The 23,289-nt window shown below is 40.4% G+C and overlaps 1 protein-coding gene across 11 annotated transcripts in view; it reads left to right on the forward strand.

Annotated features, from left to right (window-relative positions):
* The window catches only part of MECP2 (methyl-CpG binding protein 2), a 70,467-nt gene that overhangs the window by 26,767 nt on the left and 20,411 nt on the right, over positions 1 to 23,289 (forward strand). The window contains exons 1-3 of one of the 11 annotated variants that reach the window (XM_081319885.1): positions 3,542 to 4,459; positions 9,975 to 10,040; positions 14,365 to 14,454. The exons of 5 other annotated variants lie outside the window; for them this stretch is intronic. Coding sequence is in view for 1 of the 6 variants with exons in the window: in XM_081319877.1 (XP_081176003.1) it covers positions 7,588 to 7,634; positions 14,365 to 14,454 (137 nt within the window). In the remaining 5 variants the exon portion in view is untranslated. Of the gene's footprint in view, positions 1 to 3,541; positions 4,460 to 7,577; positions 7,635 to 9,974; positions 10,041 to 14,364; positions 14,455 to 23,289 lie in introns of those variants that run through there. 5 more of the 11 variants (XM_081319886.1, XR_014025405.1, XM_081319877.1 and 2 more) reach the window with 5 other exon arrangements.

A 23,289-nucleotide genomic window follows, 5' to 3' on the forward strand; every position in this document is an offset into this window, starting at 1 on the left:
CTGGATGAATTTGAATCCATTTTTTTCCGCTTAATCAAGAACTAAAAAATGACTTGTTAGTATAATCTTGAATTCAAATATGAGGTGATATTTTGCTAGGAATTGGCATAACATAAAATTTAAGTTTAATATAAATATGTGAAATCTGATCTCTCTTAAAACTCAGTCCATTAATTCTTTATTAAATATACTGAAACAAAATTTGTTAGAAGTAATAGACTGCTTAAAGATTGATTTTTGAAGTCATACTTTAAGTATGCTACAATAAGAGGTGCGTTCTAGTTCTTACTATAGCAAATTGTAAAATGACTATAGGCACTTCCTTTTAATATTGGCCTTGTTTAGTGATTGTTTGCAATTATGACGGTGATGAAAAGTGACTACTACCAATCCTTGCATTTACTACCTTTTCAGGACTGTAAAGAAAAGGAAAGCTGAAGTAAGATCTTAAGCATTCAATTAGCAACCACTTCATTTAATAATTGAGTTGTCGGTTCCAAATGTTGCTAACGAGACTACCTGTATTATGGACAGTATGGAGACTTTGAATTCTTAAGCTTAGGGATTTTTAGTGCCAAAAAATTATTTGTTACTTACTAGAAAGAGTTCATAACCATTCTTATTACTGTACAGTGTACTGTACTGTACAATTACCGTACACTGAGGACCACCTGTACAATTAAATTCTGGATAGTGCATAGACCTCTTATCATGCTTCCAGTATAGTAATTTATTACACCAATGTGAATTTATCAAATTTGCATTTTGTATGAAGTTCAAATTAGATTGTGGATTAAAATGTTTAGAACACAGAACAATTACAAAAATTGGAATTTATTTTAAATCTATTTTTAAAATAGCTTTTTCCATATGGTTTAATCTTCACTTTTGTAGTCAATTATTAGAAATGCTGGTTACTTTCTTGCTTTAGTTCTGTTGTGAATATGTCTCCACATCTCCAATTCCAGTAAATATGTTAACTCTACAAATGAGCATGGCTGCAGCCAGTTTCCTTCTCATTCTAGATTGCCACATAGAACGGAGGGAGGGGGGTTGCCCACATGCTTCACTAGTCAAAATAATCTTTTGTCCTGTGGGAACCAAGGTCATCAGCTACTCCCGAGACTAGGGATTGGGGGTTGCATAAAAAGTCCGCCAAATAATCATATTGGGGAACATAGTTGTTTGCATAGCTTTTATGGGTGGGACATTTAACTTTGTATTGGAAAATTGTTACTTGTGTATCCAGGCTTGGTTTCACTCTTGACCGTGCCAATACTTTGTAACTAATAAACATGTTCTTTGAGGAATTTTCAAGCCTCGGAGTTCCTCGGAACCATGACAAAACGGTTTGGTGCAAATAAGGATATGATGAATGTTAATATAGCAAACTCTAAATGGAGGTTTATTTGTTCTGTTTTTAAGACAGTTACCATTAATTGTTCTTCATCAGCTGGATATATTTGTAGTGAAAGATTAAAGAACCGTTCATGAAGTCAGGAAGAAGAGAAGCTTTGCTTGGAATATGCAGACATACACAAACAAACTCATACTTTAGGAAACTTCTGTAGATATGTTTGTGTAGAAAGACAGACTTTTGCCAACTTGAACTACAAGCTAAATATCTACTACTTTTAAAGCACAAAAGTAGTCTTTCTTCTTTGCTCCTTCTTTGAATATTTGTTCAAAACCAGGTCAGATCCTCTTAACTGTTCACTTTCAGAACTGAATTAAATGTTTCTCCCTCCAATTTTAATTCCAGTGTCCTTCCTTTCTTCTGTTTTGACTAATGATGGGGGCAGTATGACAAGTGGAGTACTTTATGTTTAAAAAGCAAAAATAGCATTTGATACATTTTGCAGTGTTTCTTCCTATTATGATTACTTATCCATTCCAGTGAAGTTTGAAGATATTTAGTCAATGCTGTGTTTACATCTTTATTTTGTTAAAACAAAATGTGATTACACATGGGCAATAACTGAGGTTGGAGATGTCCTAATTACTAAAGTATGTGCTTGTTCTAATTTTGAAATTCTCCAGCTCTCACAGCAGTGCAATGAAACTTGCTGCTTTCTTTATTCTTTCAATCTTGAATTTTAAGAGAAAGGACATAAAAAGTAGAGTGTATTTTTCTCCTTTGTTTTGTAGCACTATGAATTCAATAGTGTGTGTATATGTGTGTGTGTGTGTGTGTTTGAGTGAGTGTGAATTGCACTTGAGCTGCTAATTGGGCTCCCACTTGCTCGTTCTCTCTGCCTATACAGTAATGCTATCAAACCATTCAGCAGTTTCAAAGAACTAGCAGGGCCTCTGTTGCACTAATCACTCCAGGCATTCAGCAATCATGAATTCAGCTTATAAATCACGAGTCAAAAAGTACACTCTGTCATCTTGGTGGGTTTCTGAGCATTAATAATAATATCTGTGGATACTATATTAAGCATTCATTTTGCAGTATTAAGAACTAGAACTGTATTTGTAAATCTTGGTTGTTAATAATAGCTGAAAATATGCAAATACATTTGCTTTAAAAGCAATATAATATATTATTCATTATTACTGATATTACCCATATTGTTTATAAACAAAATGCTCATGTTGCATTAAATATTGAAAAGTATTGGTGATGACATAGAAAATTTAAATGACATGATTAGGCCAGTATTCCTGATTTGATCATTTGATCATGTTCTTTAGCTAGAGGGGAGTTAAACCCAATTTAAATGGAAAGCTGCATCTCCAGTATATTCTTGCAGGCTTACAAGCTGCAGTAATTTTTCAAAACAAATTATCAACACAATTAATGATATATATTCTGTAACAAGCATCAAAACTCAGCATCTTCTGTTGGTGGCTATCAGCCTGTTTTCTAAACTGCAAAAATATCAATCCTACTAAGAGCACTTTTTTCTAACAGTATTTTCATTGGATTTCAATTGGGAATCTGCGGTTGTAAAATATTCCTGTGTAAAAAAATGTCTTAAGATTTTTGCTCTTATATTTAAATGTAACAGTATTGAATAATTAGAATACAATTTTCTGGAAATGACGATGCTTGAAAGGAGGTATATGTATGGAACAAAAATTTAAAATATGCTTAATGATGATGGAAATGTGCTTTTAACTTCAAAGGTGAAAAAAATTCAAGCTATGTTTTATCTACTACTGGTGTAACAGTCAGCCAGTGCAGATGTTTTTATTTGTTTATTCTAAATATATGCACAGGTGCTAAGCTGCTAGTTGCTGTGAAGTTTGGCCCTTTACAATTTGCGGGAACCCAGCAGGTTTCCTATAAATCTGCAGGCTATCCACAAAAAAAATAAGTTCTACATACTTTGGTGATAATGAATTGCAATGACATTGAGCATTATAGACTGAATTTTGTTATGATCGTGTCCTTTTTAAGCAAAAGTCATTTTGTGGAGCCCGAAACTCCCATTTTGTGGGGGCTTTTTCCCCCCAATAATCATTTGTGTATCTATATTTGTGAGTTGGGCACAAGCCTATTTGTGGAATTTCTTATCTCTGAGATAGTTTTATGCACAAGAATAGTTATCCAGAAGGTATTAATTTCATAATTAGTTACGTGTGCAAACAGGAGCTTTAAATTTGTGTTACATGAACAGTAGTCTGTACTTTTTTAAGCAGAGTAGTTTAAAAAACTAGTCTGTAATATGGAGGTGGGGGAAATTATGTGTTGTATTTTTGGGATGCCTTAGTACTTTGGATTCTAGACATTAGCTTAACAGTTGTGGTACATGCAATGTATTACAGGAGTGTGAATCTGGCTGTAAAGAATCTCGAGACAGGAAATTTAGATAACATTATGTTTTATTTGCTTATGCTTTTTTGGGTTGATTCCTTTACTTACAAAGTGGTTTTGGTACTTTTTTAAGATTTTGATTCTATATCCAGATGTCCATATCATCTTCTGTTTCCTCCAATCTTTAGTGCCAAAATACTTGGGGTTAATCAAGGTCAGATTGGCTCGACTTGACTATGTTTCTGTGGAGCTGCCCTTTATATTTCATTTGAAAGATCTACACCCTCAGAATGTATGTTCGCAATCTAGATACAAATCTCCACAAATATATACATGAAATAGAAACATAACATTTATATTCAAAAAAGAAGAAAAAGGAAAAAATACCTGCAACTGACCAGGTGAAATGCAGTTAAACTGATTTTGGAAGGATGGAACAGAAGAAGAAATTACAGAGATAGCATATGTAGATATCCTCCCAGAGTAGCCTTGGGGAGTCAAAGTTTTATTAAATTAGCCACTAGACATAATGTATCTAAATAATAATCTATATTTTCGCCTCTTTATGTATTCAGGATAGAAATGGTCACCACAATGTAAAAAAAAATGTTGAGACTCTAGAAAGAGTGCATAGAAGAGCAACAAAGAGGATCAGGGGACTGGAGGAAACATATAAAGAACGGTTGCTGAAATTGGGTATGTCTAGTTTAATGAAGAGAAGGATGAGGGGGGACATGATAGCAGTCTTCCAATATCTCCGGGCTGCCACAAAGAAGAGGGGGTCAAGCTATTCTCCAAAGCACCTGAAGGCAGAACAAGAAACAACGGATGGAAACTAACCAAAGAGAGAAACAACCTAGAACTAAGGAGAAATTATCTCACAGTTAGAACAATTAATCAGTGGAACAACCTGCCTCCAGAAGCTGTGGATGCTCCAACACTGGAAGTTTTTAAGAAGAGACTGGACAGCCATTTGTCTGAAATGGGTTTCTTGCCTGAGCAGGGGGTTGGACTAGATGGCCTCCAAGGTCCCTTCCAATTTTTATTTTTATCATTATTATTATTATTATTATTATTATTATTATTATTATTATTATTATTATTATTATTATTATTATTATTATTATTATTATTTCAGATTGAATTAAAGTGTAAATTCAAGACACAGAATACTCCTATAGGTAGTCCTAAATTTATGACCATTTGTTCAGCAAACATTTAAAATTACAGCGGTTCTGAAGGGACATATGACCTGAATTCGAAGTTATAGCCACTGCAGCTTCCCCATGATCACCTGATGAAAATTCGGGCATTTGGCAATCTGCCGCCCCCCCCCCCCCGTTAAACCAACCACAGGCATGCAATAACTGTCGCACCCACTTATATATCTTCCCACCCTTCTAGGTCCCAGAGGCCTTGGGTCTCCTCCCTGCCCTGTCACGCCTTGCTCCATTTGCCTCTTCTGAAGATCATGTTTCTGATCACCCAGTTGATGCAACCTGCGGCCTTCTGGCACAACCGCTTCACACCATCCCAGATGCCAATTCTGGAAGCAGCTGCCATTCTTGGGATTTCTCAGAAGGGCTCGATTTTTCAAATTATGCATTTCTGGGAGATCATGAGAATGGTACCCACCTCCGGGATAGCATAAAGTGGCTCTAGGAAGGCTGTGTGGCACATTGGCTGGGTGCTCTTTCAGAAAGGCAATGTTCTGTACCAGCCTGCTACCGGCCCTGCAGAAAAGGCAGGGACAACCCCTTTACAAACGGCAAGAGGCTGGAATTAAGCCTGCCAAATTTATTAACATAAAACAGAGCAAAACAAGACACCAACCATGAAACAGGAGCTATGAAACAGGAACTATTCAAGCGGTTGCCTTCAGCAAACCAGCCCTCCCACGCATTCCTCTTTGATACAGTTCAGGGCGTGGCTTCTCTCTGCCTCCTTCCGAGGTGCCCCATTGCCTTCCTCTGTTTACTTCTGATTGACTGCCTCCTGCGTCGGGCGTCCTTGAACAGGGCCAGCTGTGGGTCATCTTCATCCACGCTGTCAGGCTCACACAGCTGGGTCTCCGTCGTGACCAGGTGGGAGGGGCCTGGCTGAGGGCTCTCATCAGCAATCTCTCCAACCCCCTCAGCAAGCTCTTCAACACCCCCCCTCCTCCTCTGAGTCGTCCGACCCAACTGCCGAACCCACAGGCTGACCCTGAATCACAACAGGCAATCTTTGGAAATTGCCTTTCCAAAAGAGTTCCCAGCCGATGTGATGTGTAGCTTTCCTACAGAGCCACCTTGTGCCATTCTGGAAGTCAGCATCATTCTCTCCTTTTCTCCATATTGCACCCATCAGAGATTCCAGGGACAACGATGCCCACTTCCAGGATGGCACAGGGTGACTTCTGTAGGAAGTCTCTGTGTTGCATTGGTTGGGTGTTCTTTTGGAAAGGTGATCTTCAGAAGATGTAACTGGAGTAAAATGTGACAAGGCAGGGTTAGACAGGGCTCAAGGCTAAGGGATCTGGGGGGGCAGGAAGCAAGCCCAAGGGCTATGGGACCCAGCAGAGTGGGAAGAAGGCCCAGGCAGAAAGGGAAGCTGTGCAAGGGGTGCCTCAGAGTGGAGGAGGCCTTGGGAGGCCTGGCAGAGGCCATGGACAAGGGTGTGTTTTTTTGCTGCAGTATGGGCCTATAACTGCCTCCCGGGGCCTCCCTCACCCTCTGCTTAACAGTTCAAATGGTCACTTGATGACTGCAGTAGGGAGAATTGAGTTTGCGATTGTTGAGCAAGGTGATCATGTGAGCTCCTCGCTTAACCTATGACTAATTTCAGGCTTAATTATGGTAATATGTTGAGGAATGTCAGTACAGGCAAATCTTGGATCTATGAATGGAGAAAGGCAATATGATAGAATAATTAAATTTTCATATTTACCTAATAGTTTCATTTTTCAGTAATTTGTTCTATCTGTGGTAAATGACTGGAAGTCAACCTCATTTTAAACCAAAACATATTAAATTAGAATATGACTCAACAACAATAGTCATCTTAGGTAATCATTGCTCTTTTTTCTTCAGCATCATTTGAAATTGAGTGAACTCAGGTTTTATGCATAAAGGTGCTCTTTCCCAAACCCATGATATAGGGTTTTCCTGGCAGCAGCTTTTCTCTCTCTCTCTCTCTCTCCGTATTATGTAGTAGTGCTTTTAAACTGATGCAACTGGTCTTCAGCTGACAGACAAGTAGATTGAATTCAGATCGTCAAAATGGAAACATAGGTAGGATGTTATGAAGACAACAGAAGGGGAGAGAGGCAACTTGAACCCCTCTAGCCCCCCTTTTTGTAACCATTGAGTCTCCTAATTGTGGTCCTTGGTCGCAATTTCGTTTCTGTAAAAGGCCAAATTACTTACCTCTGTGTCTGAGAGGTCTGTAGGCCAAAGACAGCAGCAAGGAGGCTGTTGATAGATTATCCACGGTGCTCAGGATGCCCCATGCTTCGCCCTGGGAACTTGATTGAGGCTTGGGACTAGCAGTCTGCACCCAATATCCATTCTTAATTTGCAGGTCTTACAAAAACAGGCAGTGGGCCGGATTTGGTCCCCAAGACATAGCTTGTCAATCCCTGCTCTAAAGCAACCATCAAATAGGATTGTTGATAGTGTAATTGTTTGACTCATGCCTTTCTCTAGATTTCCCTCCATGGTGACCCATTTTCCAGGAGCAAGTGGTTGATGGAATCTTAGTCTCCTTCTCCCTGTTACAATTTGCAATTTGGCCTTCCAGCAGTAATTACAGCAAGTTATTAAGCCGTGAATTCTTTCCGGCACATGCTATCTCCAAATATAATTTTCTACCCCGATGGAAAAAAAGGAAGGTACGTATTTTTATGATCTATTTTAGCCCTACCCATCAGTAGCACAGAACCAAGAAGATTAGATGGTTAAATAAGTCCTGGAAAGTCCCATGTTGAAATTTCTTTTTGACTGGGAAGCTCACTAGGTGACTTCAGTATTACAGTCACTCAGCCTACTCTACTTTTCAAGATGACTACGGGAAAAAAACAGGAGGGATAGAATGTATAAGTGTGCGTACTTATAGGATGTAAATGCAACAAATCAATAGATAAATGGAGATTACTTTTCTACTATTCTAGTTATCAGTGATAGGAAAGTGCATTCCATGTGGCGCACTAGAATCCCTATATTTTAAAATATTATGGTGAATTAGTTCCAAGGAAATTCATCCAGCTCATTCATTCATTCATTCATTCATTCATTCATTTATTTGCTTGTTTATTTATTTATATATCAAAATTATATAGTGACCCAACACACGAAAAGTGGTTCCGGGCAGCATACAACAATTTAAAACAATAAAACATGTACAATAAAACAGATTTAAAACAATTAAACATGTACAAATGTATTTTAAAAATTAAAAAGCATATGGCGCACAAACGATTAGATTAGCAAAGGAGCCCCCTCAAGAATTCACTGGTCCTGAGACCCCAAGCTTGTTGACAAAGTGAGCTCTTGAGGGACCTCCAGGAAATAAGTAGGGATGGAATTGACCTCACTTCAGGACTAAGGAGAATGTTCCATAAGGTGTGCACCACTGCAGAAAAGACTCTTCTGGTTTGCCAGGTGTAATTCCCCTAACACAGGGATGGTGAACCTTTTAGAGACCAAGTGCCCAAACTGGAACCCAATCCCCACTTATTTTTTGTTGGGTGCTGGGTTGGCATGGCCCACTGGGTGGGTGCAGTGATCATGGCAGACTGGTTGGGCGTGGCCAGGGTGGTTATGGCCACCTCAATGTTGCTCATGGGGAGGGACGCCTGTGGGGGCCGGGTATGGTTGGGGGAGATCCAGGGGGTCTCTGGCAGGTGAGACGGTGGGCAGGAGGCTTGTCGTGCGAGGTGAGGTGAGGAAGGGGGCAGGGCAGGGGTGCCATTTCCATTCAGCATTTTTTGCAGACGTCTCATGACCCAATCTAGGTAACATCATCAGTGCCAGAAGAGAATGGGGTTTGTGGAGTGGAGGAGAAGAAAAGGAGGAGGAGGAGGGCGGTTGTGTGTTCCTTTGTCCTCTCTGAGCTTTGTGGCTTTCTTGTAGACGTCTCATGTCCCAAACTAGGTAACATCATTGGTTCACTTATTATCCCACTTTGGGTCCTGAAACGTCTGCAAGAAAACCACCATCCTCAGAGACCACCCCCCCAGGACCCTTCCTTTTAACTCTGAACCAGAAATATTCTCCTTGATTGGCATTCCCAACCGTCTCAGGGCAGAAGAACCTGCCTGGCAGGACCTCATTCCTCTTTCCCATGGGGCACATCCCAATGCCCCCATCCTTCCTCCACCATTTCCTGGATCCTAAAGGCCATTGAAGTTTCTCTTAACCACCAGCACTGGCACTCCCTGTTCCTCCGAGCTGCTCCACCACTTCCAGCTTTGCCTACCTCTCGGGGGTTTACCTGGACACGGCACCACTACCCCCGTTCATGGATCGGGATGCTCCTCCAAAGGCCAACCGCATCCTCCCTCGTGGTGGCTCCCCCGACCTTTCATTGCCTCAGCTCCACACAACCCCACACAACCCCAAAATAATCTTCCAGGAGCAAATTCTCCTCCTTTTTTCTCACCCTGGCCGCCCCTCACAAATACCTCGCCCTTTGCCTGCTCCCCTTAGACCCAACCCCCCCCCCCCGTTGCAAACAATGAGTTTGCTTAATGAACACTGTTTTAGCTTGTGATTGCAGCAAAAAATATAAAATCTAGTCAATCTTGCTTAACAACTGGCATGACTTATGATTGTAATTCTGAGCTCAATTACACTTGTAAGTTGAGGACTACTTGTAGTGAACTTCTCTGTTTTGTCAAAATAGCAACTCTGTAGCTAAGCAAAAAGTAAACATGGCCTGTCAAGTTATAAGATTGGTTTGAAAAATTTCAGAGGGCCTTTCCACCTTCCTGTGTGCCCAAGTGTTCGTGAAAGGATCTGTACTGGTATTTTTAGGACAGTAAATTGGAGCAAATATCCCTCCCAAATGCTAGGTATCTTTGCCTCTCTGCTCTGAAGCCAAGAAATGTCTGCAGTAGTGTCTGGCAAGAGCCAAGGGAAAAAATTGTATCTCCCCTTTTAATCTGATAGGTACTTGCTGCTGATACATCTGTGTTGAGCTAGGAACACAGCTCTTTTTTTTTTGCATTCAGGTTATCCTGTCAATGATCAGGATGTTCTATCATATCAACAGACTGGATACATTTTTGATCCGTAAGGTATTTTACATATTTAAACATTTGCTTTGGTGTTAGATAACATCAGGGTATCATATTGGCAAGAAATGTGCCCTATATGAACCTTTGGTTAGCAGTCATGCGTCATGATAAAATGATTCTTCAATCACATGCTTAACTTGTTTTTCTGAAGCTCTTAAATTTCACCTAGCATTGTTCACTCAAACTATATCCACTTCTTGCTTGGTGACCAAATTCTGTTCCAGTGAACAGGTCATTAAGTGAACATGTGACTAAAAGACATTCATAGGTGCTGTCTGATCTACATAAATCCTCTTGTACAGATAACGTCAGCATTACTCTCACTTGAGCATACTTTGTTGTCATGCATATGAAATTTGGTCATAAATGCACATATTAGTTGAAAAATGAATTTTTTAATACTGTGGTATTTTCTAATGATTGTTAACCATATGCATGTAATAAAGCTCATCCTTGAGTTACAATCATAATGGAACTTGCCCATTATAGTGGTAAGTTGCAATGATTGTAAAATGGGTCAGTCATATGTGACTGACCCAATTTTACAATGTTTTTTGCTACGAGTACAGCAGTTATAAAACACCCTATGATTGTTTAAAAAACCCCACTGTTTGCTATTGCACTTTTGTTGCAAACCAGAAGTAAATGCCGTTTTTTGGCAAAACCATTGTAAAATACCTTATTTTTCCAACTATAAGACGCACCCTTGTATAAGGCGCTCTGGCATGCGAGTTTCTCCACACCAATCAGCTGTTCGATGCAGCGCCAAACAGCTGAGCCTGCAAATCCGGAAGTTAGGCCCGCTGACGATCTTGCCCCTCCCCCCTCCTATTAGTGGCAAACCCACAGGGGCTTGACACCTGCACCAGGTGGCATGGCAACCCACACAGGCATGCCCTGGGCTGCGGAGGTTACCAGTATTTTTCCGTGTATAAGACGCTGCACTTGTATAAGACATGCCTGATTTTTGAACAGGTATTTGCAGGAAAAAAATAGGATCTTATACATGGAAAAATATGGTATGATCATGTGACTGTGGACATTGCAAACTGTAAATCTGGCTGTGTTGCTGAATGCCTGAAGTGCAGTCATGTGACTTGCAGGGGGCGGCCATCAGAACTTTGGATTTGGGCCATATGTCCCCTTTTTCAGGGCTTTTCAACCTTTTCACCCATTGTACCACTTTTAGGATATGGCAGCATCCGAGTACCACCAGGCAGTGGCGTAGCGTGGGGGGTGCAGGGGGGGCCGGCCGCACCGGGCGCAACATCTGGGGGGGCGCGCTCGCACTCGCAGCTCTCAGGCGTACGGTGCGGTGCGGAGAGAGAGCGAGGGACTATCTGGGGGAGGGGACTATCTGGGGGAGGGAGCTTCCACGCAGTGAGTCTTTTCCTTCCACTATCTTCCTGCACTCCACGGGTTAGGGGGCGCAAATTACTTGCCTTGCCCCGGGTGCTGACAACCCACGCTACGCCACTGCCACCAGGTGCCTAGCAAGGTGTCAAAAGCTTGATGACCAAAAAAAAAAAAAGGAAAAAAGTGATGACGTACAGGTAGTCCTCGACTTACAACAGTTCGCTTAGTGACTATTTGAAGTTACAATGGCACTGAAAAAAGTGCCCCCCAAGCCACAGCCAAGCAAGATGCCTGCCTGCCCGGTGGCGCTCTTCCTCCTGTCTGAGGTTTTCATTGTTGTGAGCATTTCTGTTGAGGATTGGCAGCGGGGGTGGGGTGGGGGTGTGTTTGGTTTTTATTCCCCGTCTGCTGGGTGGTTGCAGCAGGTTTTGGTCACTTCACATGACCCTGAGACACTGTGGCCGTCGTAAATATGAATCAGTTGCCAAGCATCTGAATGTAAATCACAAGACCCTGGAGATGCTGCAACATTCCAGCTCATCGGTGCTTCTTCTGGGTTCACAAGCACCAGGATCAGCGCCGAGCTCCAGCTGGAGCCTGGCACTGATCCTGGTGCTTCCACTGAGTCCTGATAGCCCCGAAGAAGCGCTGATCCTGGTGCTTTCACTGAGCCCTGACAGCCCTGCAGCTCCAGCCATCTCTCGCTCAGGCTTGTGCGGTGCTGCTACCGGTTCAGCTCATTCCCCTCCCCCGCTACCATTTTTCTAGGATGGTCACATACCACCTGCCAGGTGCCAATGTACCACAGGTGGTATCTGTACCACTGGTTGTAAAGCTCTGATCTATACCAGTGATGGCGAACCTTTTAGAGACTGAGTGCCCAAACTGCAACCCAAAACCCACTTATGTATCATCGGGTGCTGGGTAGGTATGGCCCATTTGGTGGGTGTGGCCAATTGGGTGGGCGTGGCTGTGGTGGTAATGGCAGACTGGGTGGGACTAAAAAGTTCAATCAATTCTAACTTTGCGAGATTTTTTTTCCCCCGCGAGAAGTTGAAATTGATTAAACCTTTTTTTTTTGCACATGGCGGCAGAGGCCTAAAGCGAAAAGGTTTTATAAAACCCAGCTGAAGGCCTAGGACTGGGGTGACAGCACGTGTGCCCACAGAGAGGGCTCTGCATGCCACTGTGGCACGTGTGCCATAGGTTCGCCACCACGGATCTATACACTTCCTATACAGGTAGTCATTACTTAAGGAGTGCCCTGTTTAGCAATCATATGAAGTTAACGACATCGAAAATGTAACTTTATGAATGGTACTCGCAGTTATAACTGACTTTGTGGTCATGTAATCAACACTTGGTGAACATTTACGACTGTTGCAGCATCCTGTGGTCATGCAATTGTAATTTGGTGCTTCACGGAGAACTTCTGTAGTCAATGGATAAGCTGGCTTTAAAATCACGAGTTGCAGTCTTGAAATGTCTCGCTTAACAACTAGGTGCTTTGTTTAATGATTGCAGCGGAACTGAAGTTGTAAGTTTAAGACACAGAAACTTATCTTACCACTCAAGTAATCATTTTTCTTATAAAAGGAAAGTGGGAATATTAACTGTCTATTATTTTAAATTTAAAGTAACTTTTAAATGTCTTGGCCATATACACTGCTTGTCCTTGTTCTACTTTTAAGGGGAATATGCCCCTGGCAACTGTAACCTGGATTTTTAAAAAAGCTGCAATTACAGCAATTATAGCTTGTAAGGGATTTAATATGTTTATTGCCTTAATACCATTATGCATGAGGCTATATGTTTAAGTTCTAGTTCCTTGATCTTTTAGTGTGCACACATGAACAGAGGCAGTTTTTGAACAGAATCCAAATCCAAGTTGCTGGATAATTAAAATTATGCAGTTATATTGAACTTCCTTTTATTGGAAGAAGCAACTTTTTTTTTCAGTACAGAGAAGCTATTGTCATCCGTAATTGAAACCAGCATGGCCTTGTGAACAGCACCTACTTTAATTACTGCTTTTCAGCAAATTGGTTCCTTTGATGAAGGAGGATTATGTGTGATGTTTCTTGCTTGAATGGGCCAGGCCATGGTTGTCTTGAATTTCAGCACATACAAATTATAGAGTGCTTATTAAGATTTCTCTTTTCCTGTTGTCCAGTGATTTCAAATTGATTGATGTACTAAATCTGACACACTGTGTGATAGGGTGCCAAATTAAACATTGCAACCATCTTTGTTTTTGGAGAAAGCCACAAATGCCCTCTTGCCCCATTTTTGTGTACTAAATCACATATTTGATTCTTCTGCACATCACTTGCTAGAAACAAGCAGTTAAAATTGTAATTAAGAACTAGTTAACGTTGATTTGCATTTCACATTCGGAACTGGGAAGCCATTTGGGCCAAATCAGTTGGCAAATTTATCTACATGTATAAAATGAACTTGGTTTGCTTGACTTCTAGTCAAGAATTGACTGGATTTTAAAATAATAGCAGCAGGGTAGAAGCTGCTGCAACCAAGCTGCCAGTGAAGCAAAGCAACGTGAAGGTGTATAGATTTCTGTACAAGACTGTGTAGGGGTGAAATGGAGTATGAAGAAATTTAACCCTGTGTTATAGTTTACCAAAAAATAACAACAAAACCTGCCTAGATTTTTTTTTATGTTGTCAGGAGTCAGAAATTTCAGTTAGGCCAAGTCATTGTTTTGATCGACACAAGGAAAATATGATTTTTCTCTAGCATTATGTCAACGAATGAATGGTCTGACCAGGACCAAGGTCCCCCACTTTTCTTATATGGTGTATTGGCAAGGGGTGTATGTCCAGTGATTTTATGGATTTATGTGGAAAAACATTGCCTTCAAATTCATTTTATCTCCTGATGACTTAGGTGGGTGTATGCATCCTGTTTTTTTGGCATAATATAACCTTTTCACCAATTGTACCACTTTTAGGATATGGCAACATCCGAATACCACCAGTCGCCTAGCAAGTTGTCAAAAACTTGATGACCAAAAAAAAAGGAAAAAAGTGATAAAATACAGGTAGTCCTTGACTATTTGACTGTTTGAAGTTACAATGGCACTCAAAAAAAGTGCCCCCCAAGCCATAGCCGAGCAAGACACCTGCCTGCCCGGCGGCGCTCTTCCTCCTGTCCGAGGTTTTCATTGTTGTGAGCATTTCTGTTGAGGATTGGCAGCGGGGATGGGGTGGGGGGTGTTTGGTTTTTATTCCCCCCGTCTGCTGGGTGGTTGTAGCAGATTTTGGTCACTTCACATGACCCTGGGACACTGTGACCGTCATAAATGTGAATCAGTTGCCAAGCGTCTGAATGTAAATCACAAGACCCTGGAGATGCTGCAACATTCCAGCTGATCGGCATTTCTTCTGGGCTCAGCAGAAGCGCCAGGATCAGTGCTACTTTCCAGCTGATTGGTGCTACTTCAGGGCTCAGCAGAAGCACGAGGGTCAGCGCCGAGCTTCCACTGAGCCCTGACAGTTCCGAACAAGTGTCGATCAGCTGGAAAGCAGCACTGATCCTGGCGCTTCCGCTGAGCCCTGACAGCCTTAGCCATCTCTCGCTCAGGCTTGTGCAGTTCTGCCACTGGTTCAGCTCATTCCCCTCCCCCGCTACCACGTTTCTAGGATGGTTGTGTACCACCTGCCAAGTGCCAATGTACCACAGGTGGTACCTGTACCACTGGTTGAAAAGCCCTGTTCTAGATCAGTTAGGTGCCATCAGCTGCTGAGACTTATGGCTCTGTGTGTATGTTTGTATATAAATATAACTACAAGTGCTCAAATCTAAAAATTTCACTGGTGTCATGATCATTCTTATATGTTATTACATGCCCAGATATCTAAGCGTTAATCCATAAGTAGTATATTTCTTTTATGAAAATATTCAGGGTATTTCTATCAGTGACAGTTGACTACTGAAACAAAATTGTTTTTAAAGGTTTGTGTACATTTTTGCAAGAAATGTCTTCTTTCACTTAATTGAACTAAGAGATGGGATTGCGATAGTGGAATTAATCGTTCTGATTTGAAGTTTATTGATGATGATTACAAGTTGTTGACTCTTAGTGACCATATAAATTTTCTCCATGATGATCTGTCTCTGACCTGGTCCTTCACTTCTTTCTAAGATAGATAATTACCGGTAAGAATGTTGATTGTGATAATAAAATCCACTACAACCTAAACTTAAAAGAAAAGCAAATAGGAGTAAAATGTGCAAAGAAAAAGAGAAAAGTGACTTTTTACATTCAACATAATTATAAACAAATTCGATCTAATAACTCTTCACTCTTCTAAGGTTTCAAACATTTTTCTCTTCATCCCACATCCCATCTCTTCTCTATAAACAAATCCATAATATATATTTTCAGTCATGGTGACTGCCGAAAGTCCATAAAGGATTGACAGAAATAAACAATATATCTTTTTTAACCTTGATCAAATTAACCAACTTTATATTGCTTTCTTTTACAGGTAGTCTTCAACTTAACTGGTTGCTTAGCAATGATTCAAAGTTATGACAGGCCCCCTCCCCCAAAAGCTACTTATGACCTGGTTGTGAAGCTATGGCTGCCGCAGCACCCCTGTGATAATTCAGCCTTATGACCAACCGCAGAGATGCTGCAACAGAGACCATCTCCCGCCTGCCTATCACGCCGGGTGCCTGCAGGCCTTGGGCTTACTTCCCTTTCCACCATATCCCACACCATCCTTCCTACCTCCAACCACAAACCTATCTTTCAAAGAGCTTCAGAGCTTGTGTTAGGGAAGGAGGGCAATCTGCTCTGTTCTTGGACTTCATGGCACAATCCTGGAAGTGGCTGCCATTTTTGGAGCGGCTACAATTCATTGGAACCCCTCCAAATGACAGCCACTTCCGGGATCAAATTACATAGTCCAGGAAGAATGAAGACAGTTCTCTTTCCCTAACATGAGCTCCCAAAATCTTTGAAAGGTAATTCAACATGAATTATGGGGGATGAGAAGGGTTTGGGGCCTGGTGGGATGGAAAGTTGGTCTAAGACTCTAAGGCCTGTGGGAACCTGGGAGGAATTGGAGCATGGGGTGCCTCGGGGTGGGGGAGGCCTCAGGAGTCCCGAAATGTGTGTAGAGCCTGGGCTTGCACTAGCCTCCCATTGCCTCTCCTCACCTGAGGCACCCCATGCTCCACTTAAAGACCATATCAGGGTGAGCAGTATTGGGGTTGTTACTCAATACAATCATGTGATTGCCTTACCGAACCACCGTCATGACTTGTAACCATAATGGGTAGGCTCTATTGTGATTGTGAGTTCAGGACTACCTATACTTCTAAGTTTTTTAAAAATTTTATAATAATTTTTATTGAAGTTTAAAAATACAAAGATAAAAAACCAATACAAACAAAGAAAAATATAAAACATAAAGATAAAAAGTACAGGGAGAAAAAAAGAAGGAAAGGAGAAAAATATGAAAAAAAATATATCAAAACTCAGAAAAAATAGAAATGATTTCTTCCTTCATCAAGAGAAATACAGTTTCAGTAACTTAATATGTTCGGTAACATTTCAATAAAAAAACTTGTCCAATATATTATATTTCATCTGTTAGCAAATAATAAAACCTAATCACTTAATCTTTAATTGGCAAAAATCCATTAAGAGCCACCAGAAATTGTGTATGTGTGTATGTGTGTGTGTGTAAATGTTAAATGAGTATATCAATTTCATATTTCCTTACTTTACATATAACCTTATCACTTTCTCTAAAAAACAAAAAAATATCTTCCCCTGTCTTCTCATATAGCAGGGGTGTCAAACTGCCGGCCCGCAGGCTGGTTTAATCATACTGAAGCCGCGCCCACCCCATTGCCAGAAATGCAAAAAGAGTCACAATACGTCGCAACACGTCATGTGACGTGGCGAGTTTGACACCCGTGTCATATAGATAAATAAATCTTGAAGACCTCATCATTCAAACTTATTCAAGAAAAAATCCATTAGGAATTACCAGAAACAGCAATTTATTGACAATTTTAATCTTTAATTCCTTCAAATCAGATCACAGAAATTAATTTCTTACCATCTTCTCTTTATCTCCTCTCAATTTTAATACCACAGCATATCACTTTCTTTAAAAGTGCAACAAAACCTCCACTTTTCCCATATTTTATCCATAAACAAATCTTTAAAATTTCATATTTCAATCTCTAGTCAAGAAAAAATATTAAAAGCTTCTAAGAAAAAATATCATACAGGTAGTCCTTGACTTACAACCATTCATTTAGTGACCATTGAAAAATGGCATTGAAAAAAGTGATTTATGACCGTTTTTTACAATTACGACCATTACGTCATCCCCATTGTCAGGTGCAAATTCATTGGGGAAGCCAGATTCACTTAACTGTGTTACTAACTTAACAACTGCAGTCGTTCATTTAACAACTGTGGCAAGAATGGTCATAAAATGGGGCAAAACTCAACTTAGCAAGTTAGTAACATAAATTTGGGGCTTAGTTGTGGTCGTGAGGACTACCTGTATACAATTTAACCTTCACCAAGGAAGCCAATTTAAAGCCATTGTAGGAGAAGCAGTGGCAGAACCTGGGGGCAGAGTCAAAAGAAGAATCAGCCTAAAGTCTTTACATAGCCACAAGTGGAGTGTAAGTCCAACTCCTCTTGAATCCTATTGACCCTTATCTAATGCCAAGATAGCTAAGTAGATTTTTGTGCATAGGCAGGATAGATTTTTGTGCATAGATTTTTGTGCATATATCAGTTTGATTGCAACTGATCTTAGTCTTCTGCGCCTGACACAAATGTAATAATCGGTGCAATATCCTTGTTATGGTGTAGGTACATAAATTTGCAGAAGTAATTGTCAACCATTATTCAATAAGCATACCCCTAACTCTCAGCCATTCTGTGGGGAAGAAAACGTCCAACAGTCAAAATTAATGGTCAGAATAGATTGGGCCATGGAACTCATTGGTGGGCAAAAACCTTTTGGCAAGCAAAGGAACCGAAGACTTTACTTGGAATTTGTTGGAACTGCTCATATTTAAGTTGGATAGAAATAGTAAATTTCCAAAAAAATAAGATTTTGTGAAAATCATGAAAAATTGATTTTAAGCAATTTGGAATACTTTTTCTGATCAGAGTACAAGGATGCGCCTTCTGACCAAATGTTTAAAGCAACGAGAAAAATTTCAAATGTTGATTCCATTACAGTGCTGACTCTTTTAGCTTCCAATTTAGCTTTAACCAATTACTAAAAATAAAACATTAATAGTTTAAATATTTTTACAAGAAGCTTAGATTGTAGCTGTTTTGTAATTATAGTTACAGGTAAGTTATTAAGTGGGGAGAGATGTTATGGCTTGATATGGATAGAGTGAAAGATGGAGAGTCCATATTTATCTAAACGTTGGCTAACTGAATCTTTCAAGTATTCTCCACTGACATTTAAACCATTTCTGTGTCTTCCTTCCTTGCTTATTATAAGGATTCCAGGTGTGTTGCGGACAGGTGGAGAACAATAGAATCTCTGTTTAGAAAAACAGGTGGGAGAAACTAGGCATACCCTTGTCTCCCATTTCAGTAGCAAATTTAAATGGAAAATAGTTGCAAAGCTAGATGATTACCAAATATTTGGGGAAGATATATATAGTGAAATTGAAAAAGAAAGAGAAGCTGGACGGTATACAGTTTTAGGATCCTGGTATTTAGGAATCTGATTTTGAAGAATAAATAACCGTGGGGATTTGGAGGTGCAGAAAAGTTGCAGCTAATTAAAAAAAGACCGAAATAGAGCCAAATATTAATTCAAATGTTTGAGAGATTTACGTGCTTAACTGCTGAAGTTAGCAGATACTCAATAGATAGACCCAGGCTGATCTTGTCTTTGTTTTGTAAAATAATTATTTTATAGGCAAACCCTGTTTAGTAACTGCTCAAAGTTATGATAGCACTGAAAAAGTTACAACTGGTCCTCACACATATAGCTTGTTGCAGTGTTCTTGTGGTCATGGGATCGGCATTCAGGCACTTTGCAGACAGCAGGCATTTACAGCCATTGCACTGTCCCATAGATGTGATCGCCATTTGTATACTTCTCAGCTGCTTCAGAAAAAATAGTGTCAATGGAGAAATTAGCAATAAAGTCATGGTTATATGATATTTCACTTAACAACTGTGGATGATTCACTTAATGACTGTAGCTGAAGTCCTTTGTGGTCACGTTTCATTTAATGATCATTTCATTTAGTGATGGAGTTGCAGTCCCAATTTTAGTCAGTAAGCAAGAATTACCCATATTAATAATTTTAAGGGAAAAAGAAAGCCTAATGGTACAAAAATATATCTACAAGTGGAGAAAAATTTACCAAGATTGTACAGTTAATCCTCACTGTATATTTGATTACAGAATAATCATAGAAAACATTAAGGTGTATGTGTAAGTATATTATATTGTTTTAACAATGCAAATAAGAATTTAAATCTCTGAGCTTAGTGCCAAAATCTCTACTACTTGTTTCAAATACAAAAAGGGGAGAAAAACACTAAAACATTGTGGAAACTTAGAAACAAATTAGTTTCTAATTTCCCTTTTATCGAACTTTGAGATTACTTCTCACTAGTGCAGGGGTCTCCAACCTGACTACTAACCATTTCCCCCCCTTTGGTAGCAAGTATGGATGAGGAACATTAACAATCTTAGTGAAGGCCACGGAAAACGGCAATTTTTTTTAGGAACTAGTACCCTAAGATTGACAAACTAGAAGAAGATGCAAAAGGCATATTAATAAAAGGGCAGAGTGTCTGTGAATTAGGCTAGGAATTTCTTTACAGTAGTAGGACCCAGCTTACAAAGCCTTTCATACAAAAGTCTTCTTATCCTAAGCTTTTTTCCTTATCCGCAGAAGTTGGGTGGAAAAGTCAATATTATGATGCAATTATTAACAAATGGGAAATTAATATATTGCATATCACACACAGAGCTACAACTAAATCCTGGTTACTCTCCCTGTGGCTAAATCTATTCCAGCCATTAAGGCATAGTTGTGAGGTAATAAATAAACTGCATTTACAGTTTTATATAAATCCACTGTCGCAAATTGAACTCTGATGTGTAAATTCTGATTTAGCTAATGTTTGGAAAGATAAACCACTTTTAGTAAGGTTCATACAGCAGCACGAGCCATAGAAATGTCTATGGAGATTCTCAGTCATCCAGGTCATGGTTGTCCCAAAGGTGCTTTTTCAAAAGGCAACTGCATTTTGTTTTTCCTTGAAGACGTTTTTCTTCCAAAAAGCTTCTTCAAGGAAAAACACAAGTCCAGTTGCCTCTTGAAAACACCTTTGGGAAGAGCCAATTCTTCCCAAAGATTCTTCTTTTCAGTCGTACTGCTAGGAAGAAATGGGAACATACGGGGCATGAGGCTGCTAGGGCTTGTTCTTGTAATACTGAACAATACTTTACAGGTAGTCCTTGATTTATGACCCCAATTGAGGCCAAAATTTCTGTTGCTAAGCAAGACAATTGGTAAGTGAATTTTGCCCCATTTTATGACCTTTCTTGCCAAAGTTGTTAAGCGGATCACTGCAGTTGTTCAGTTAATAACACGGATGCTAAGTGAATCTGTCGGAAAGTTGCAAAAGGTGATAACATGACCCCAGATAAATACATGCCAACTGCCAAACCTCCAAATTTTTATCTCATGACCATGGAGGTGCTGTAGCAGTTGCAACTGTTAAGAATGGTCACAAGTCATCTCAAAGCAAAACTACGAATGGAAAAATGTAGATATAATTATTTTGAAGGAAATCCCCGTAAGAATTTTACGAAAAAGGAAAGCCTATTCATTCCTTACAGATATTCTGAAGATGAGAAAAATTCCCTTTCATTGGGAAAAGCTTGAGGGAGTGACACTTGCATATCGTGAACAAAGTTTTTGACTGAACTCCACAGATAAAGCCAAGGAGTTTTTGAGGAGAGATAAATTAATCTCAGAAATAGGTGATGAAATGGAGATGGATAAGTCTTCGGAAGCAGGCCAGCTTTGAAAAACGGGCATTGAAGACGAGATGACTGAGGTGTATCTTTTGAAGCTCAGAATGAGACCAGAAGTCATTTATAATATGGATACTTACAGGTGAAGCTCGAAAAATTAGAATATCGTACAAAACTTCATTTATTTCAGTAATGCAATTTAAAAGGGGAAACTAATATATGAGATAGACTCATTACATGCAAAGCAAGATAGTTCAAGCCGTGATTTGTCATAATTGTGATGATTATGGCGTACAGCTCATGAAAACCCCAAATCCACAATCTCAGAAAATTAGAATATTACATGCAATCAATAAAACAAGGAGTGTACATAGAACAATATCGGACCTCTGAAAAGTATAAGCATGCATATGTACTCAGTACTTGCTTTGGGCCCCTTTTGCAGCAATTACTGCCTCAATGCAGCGTGGCATGGAAGCTATCAGCCTGTGGCACTGCTGAGGTATTATGGAAGACCAGGATGCTACAATAGCGGCCTTCAGCTCTTCTGCATTGTTCGATCTCATGTCTCATCTTTCTCTTGGCAATGCCCCATAGATTCTCTATGGGGTTCAGGTCAGGCGAGTTTGCTGGCCAATCAAGCACTGTAATCCCACGGTCATTGAACCAGGTTTTGGTGCTTTTGGCAGTGTGGGCAGATGCCAAGTCCTGCTGGAAAATGAAGTCAGCATCCCCATAAAGCTCGTCTGCGGAAGGAAGCATGAAGTGCTCCAAAATCTCCTGGTAGACGGCTGCGTTGACCCTGGACTTAATGAAGCACAGTGGACCAACACCAGCAGATGACATGGCACCCCAAATCAACACAGACTGTGGAAACTTCACACTGGACTTCAAGCATCTTGCAGTGTGTGCCTCTCCATTCTTCCTCCAGACTCTGGGTCCTTGGTTTCCAAATGAGATGCAAAAGTTACTCTCATCAGAAAAGAGGACTTTGGACCACTGAGCAACAGACCAGGTCTGTTTTTCTTTAGCCCAGGTAAGACGCTTCTGACGTTGTTTGTTGTTCAGGAGCGGCTTGACAAGGAATACGACATTTGAAGCCCATGTCCAGGATCCGTCTGTGTATGGTGGCTCTTGATGCACTGACTCCAGCCTCAGTCCACTCCTTGTGAAAGTCCCCAACACTTTTGAATGGCCTTTTCCTGACAATCCTCTCCAGGCTGCGGTCATCCCTGCTCCTTGTGCACCTTTTTCTTCCACACTTTTCCCTTCCACATAGCTTTCTATTAATGTGCTTTGATACAGCACTTTGGGAACATCCAACTTCTTTTGCAATCACCTTTTGAGGCTTTCCCTCCTTATGGAGGGTGTCAATGATGCTTTTCTGCACAACTGTCAGGTCAGCAGTCTTCCCCATGATTGTGGTTCCTACTGAACCAGACTGAGAGACCATTTAAAGGCTCAGGTACCCTTTGCAGGTGTTATGGCTTAATTAGCTGATTAGAGTGGGACACCTGCATCCAGTTTTGGTCACCACGATGTAAAAAAGATGTCGAGACTCTAGAAAGGGTACAGAGAAGAGCAACCAAGATGATTAGGGGGCTGGAGGCTAAAACATATAGGGAACGGTTGCTGGAATTGGGTATGTGTAGTTTAATGAAGAGAAGGGTGAGGGGTGACATGATAGCAGTGTTCCAATATCTCAGGGGCTACCACAAAGAAGAGGGAGTCAAGCTATTCTCCAAAGCACCTGAAAGCAGGACAAGAAGCAACGGATGGAAACTAATCAAGGAGAGAAGCAACCTTAGAACTAAGGAGAAATTTCCTGACAGTTAGAACAATTAACCAGTGGAACAACCTGCCTCCAG

This window comes from Vipera berus (assembly GCF_964194415.1).
Source record: "Vipera berus genome assembly, chromosome: 2".
Lineage (NCBI taxonomy): Eukaryota > Metazoa > Chordata > Lepidosauria > Squamata > Viperidae > Vipera > Vipera berus.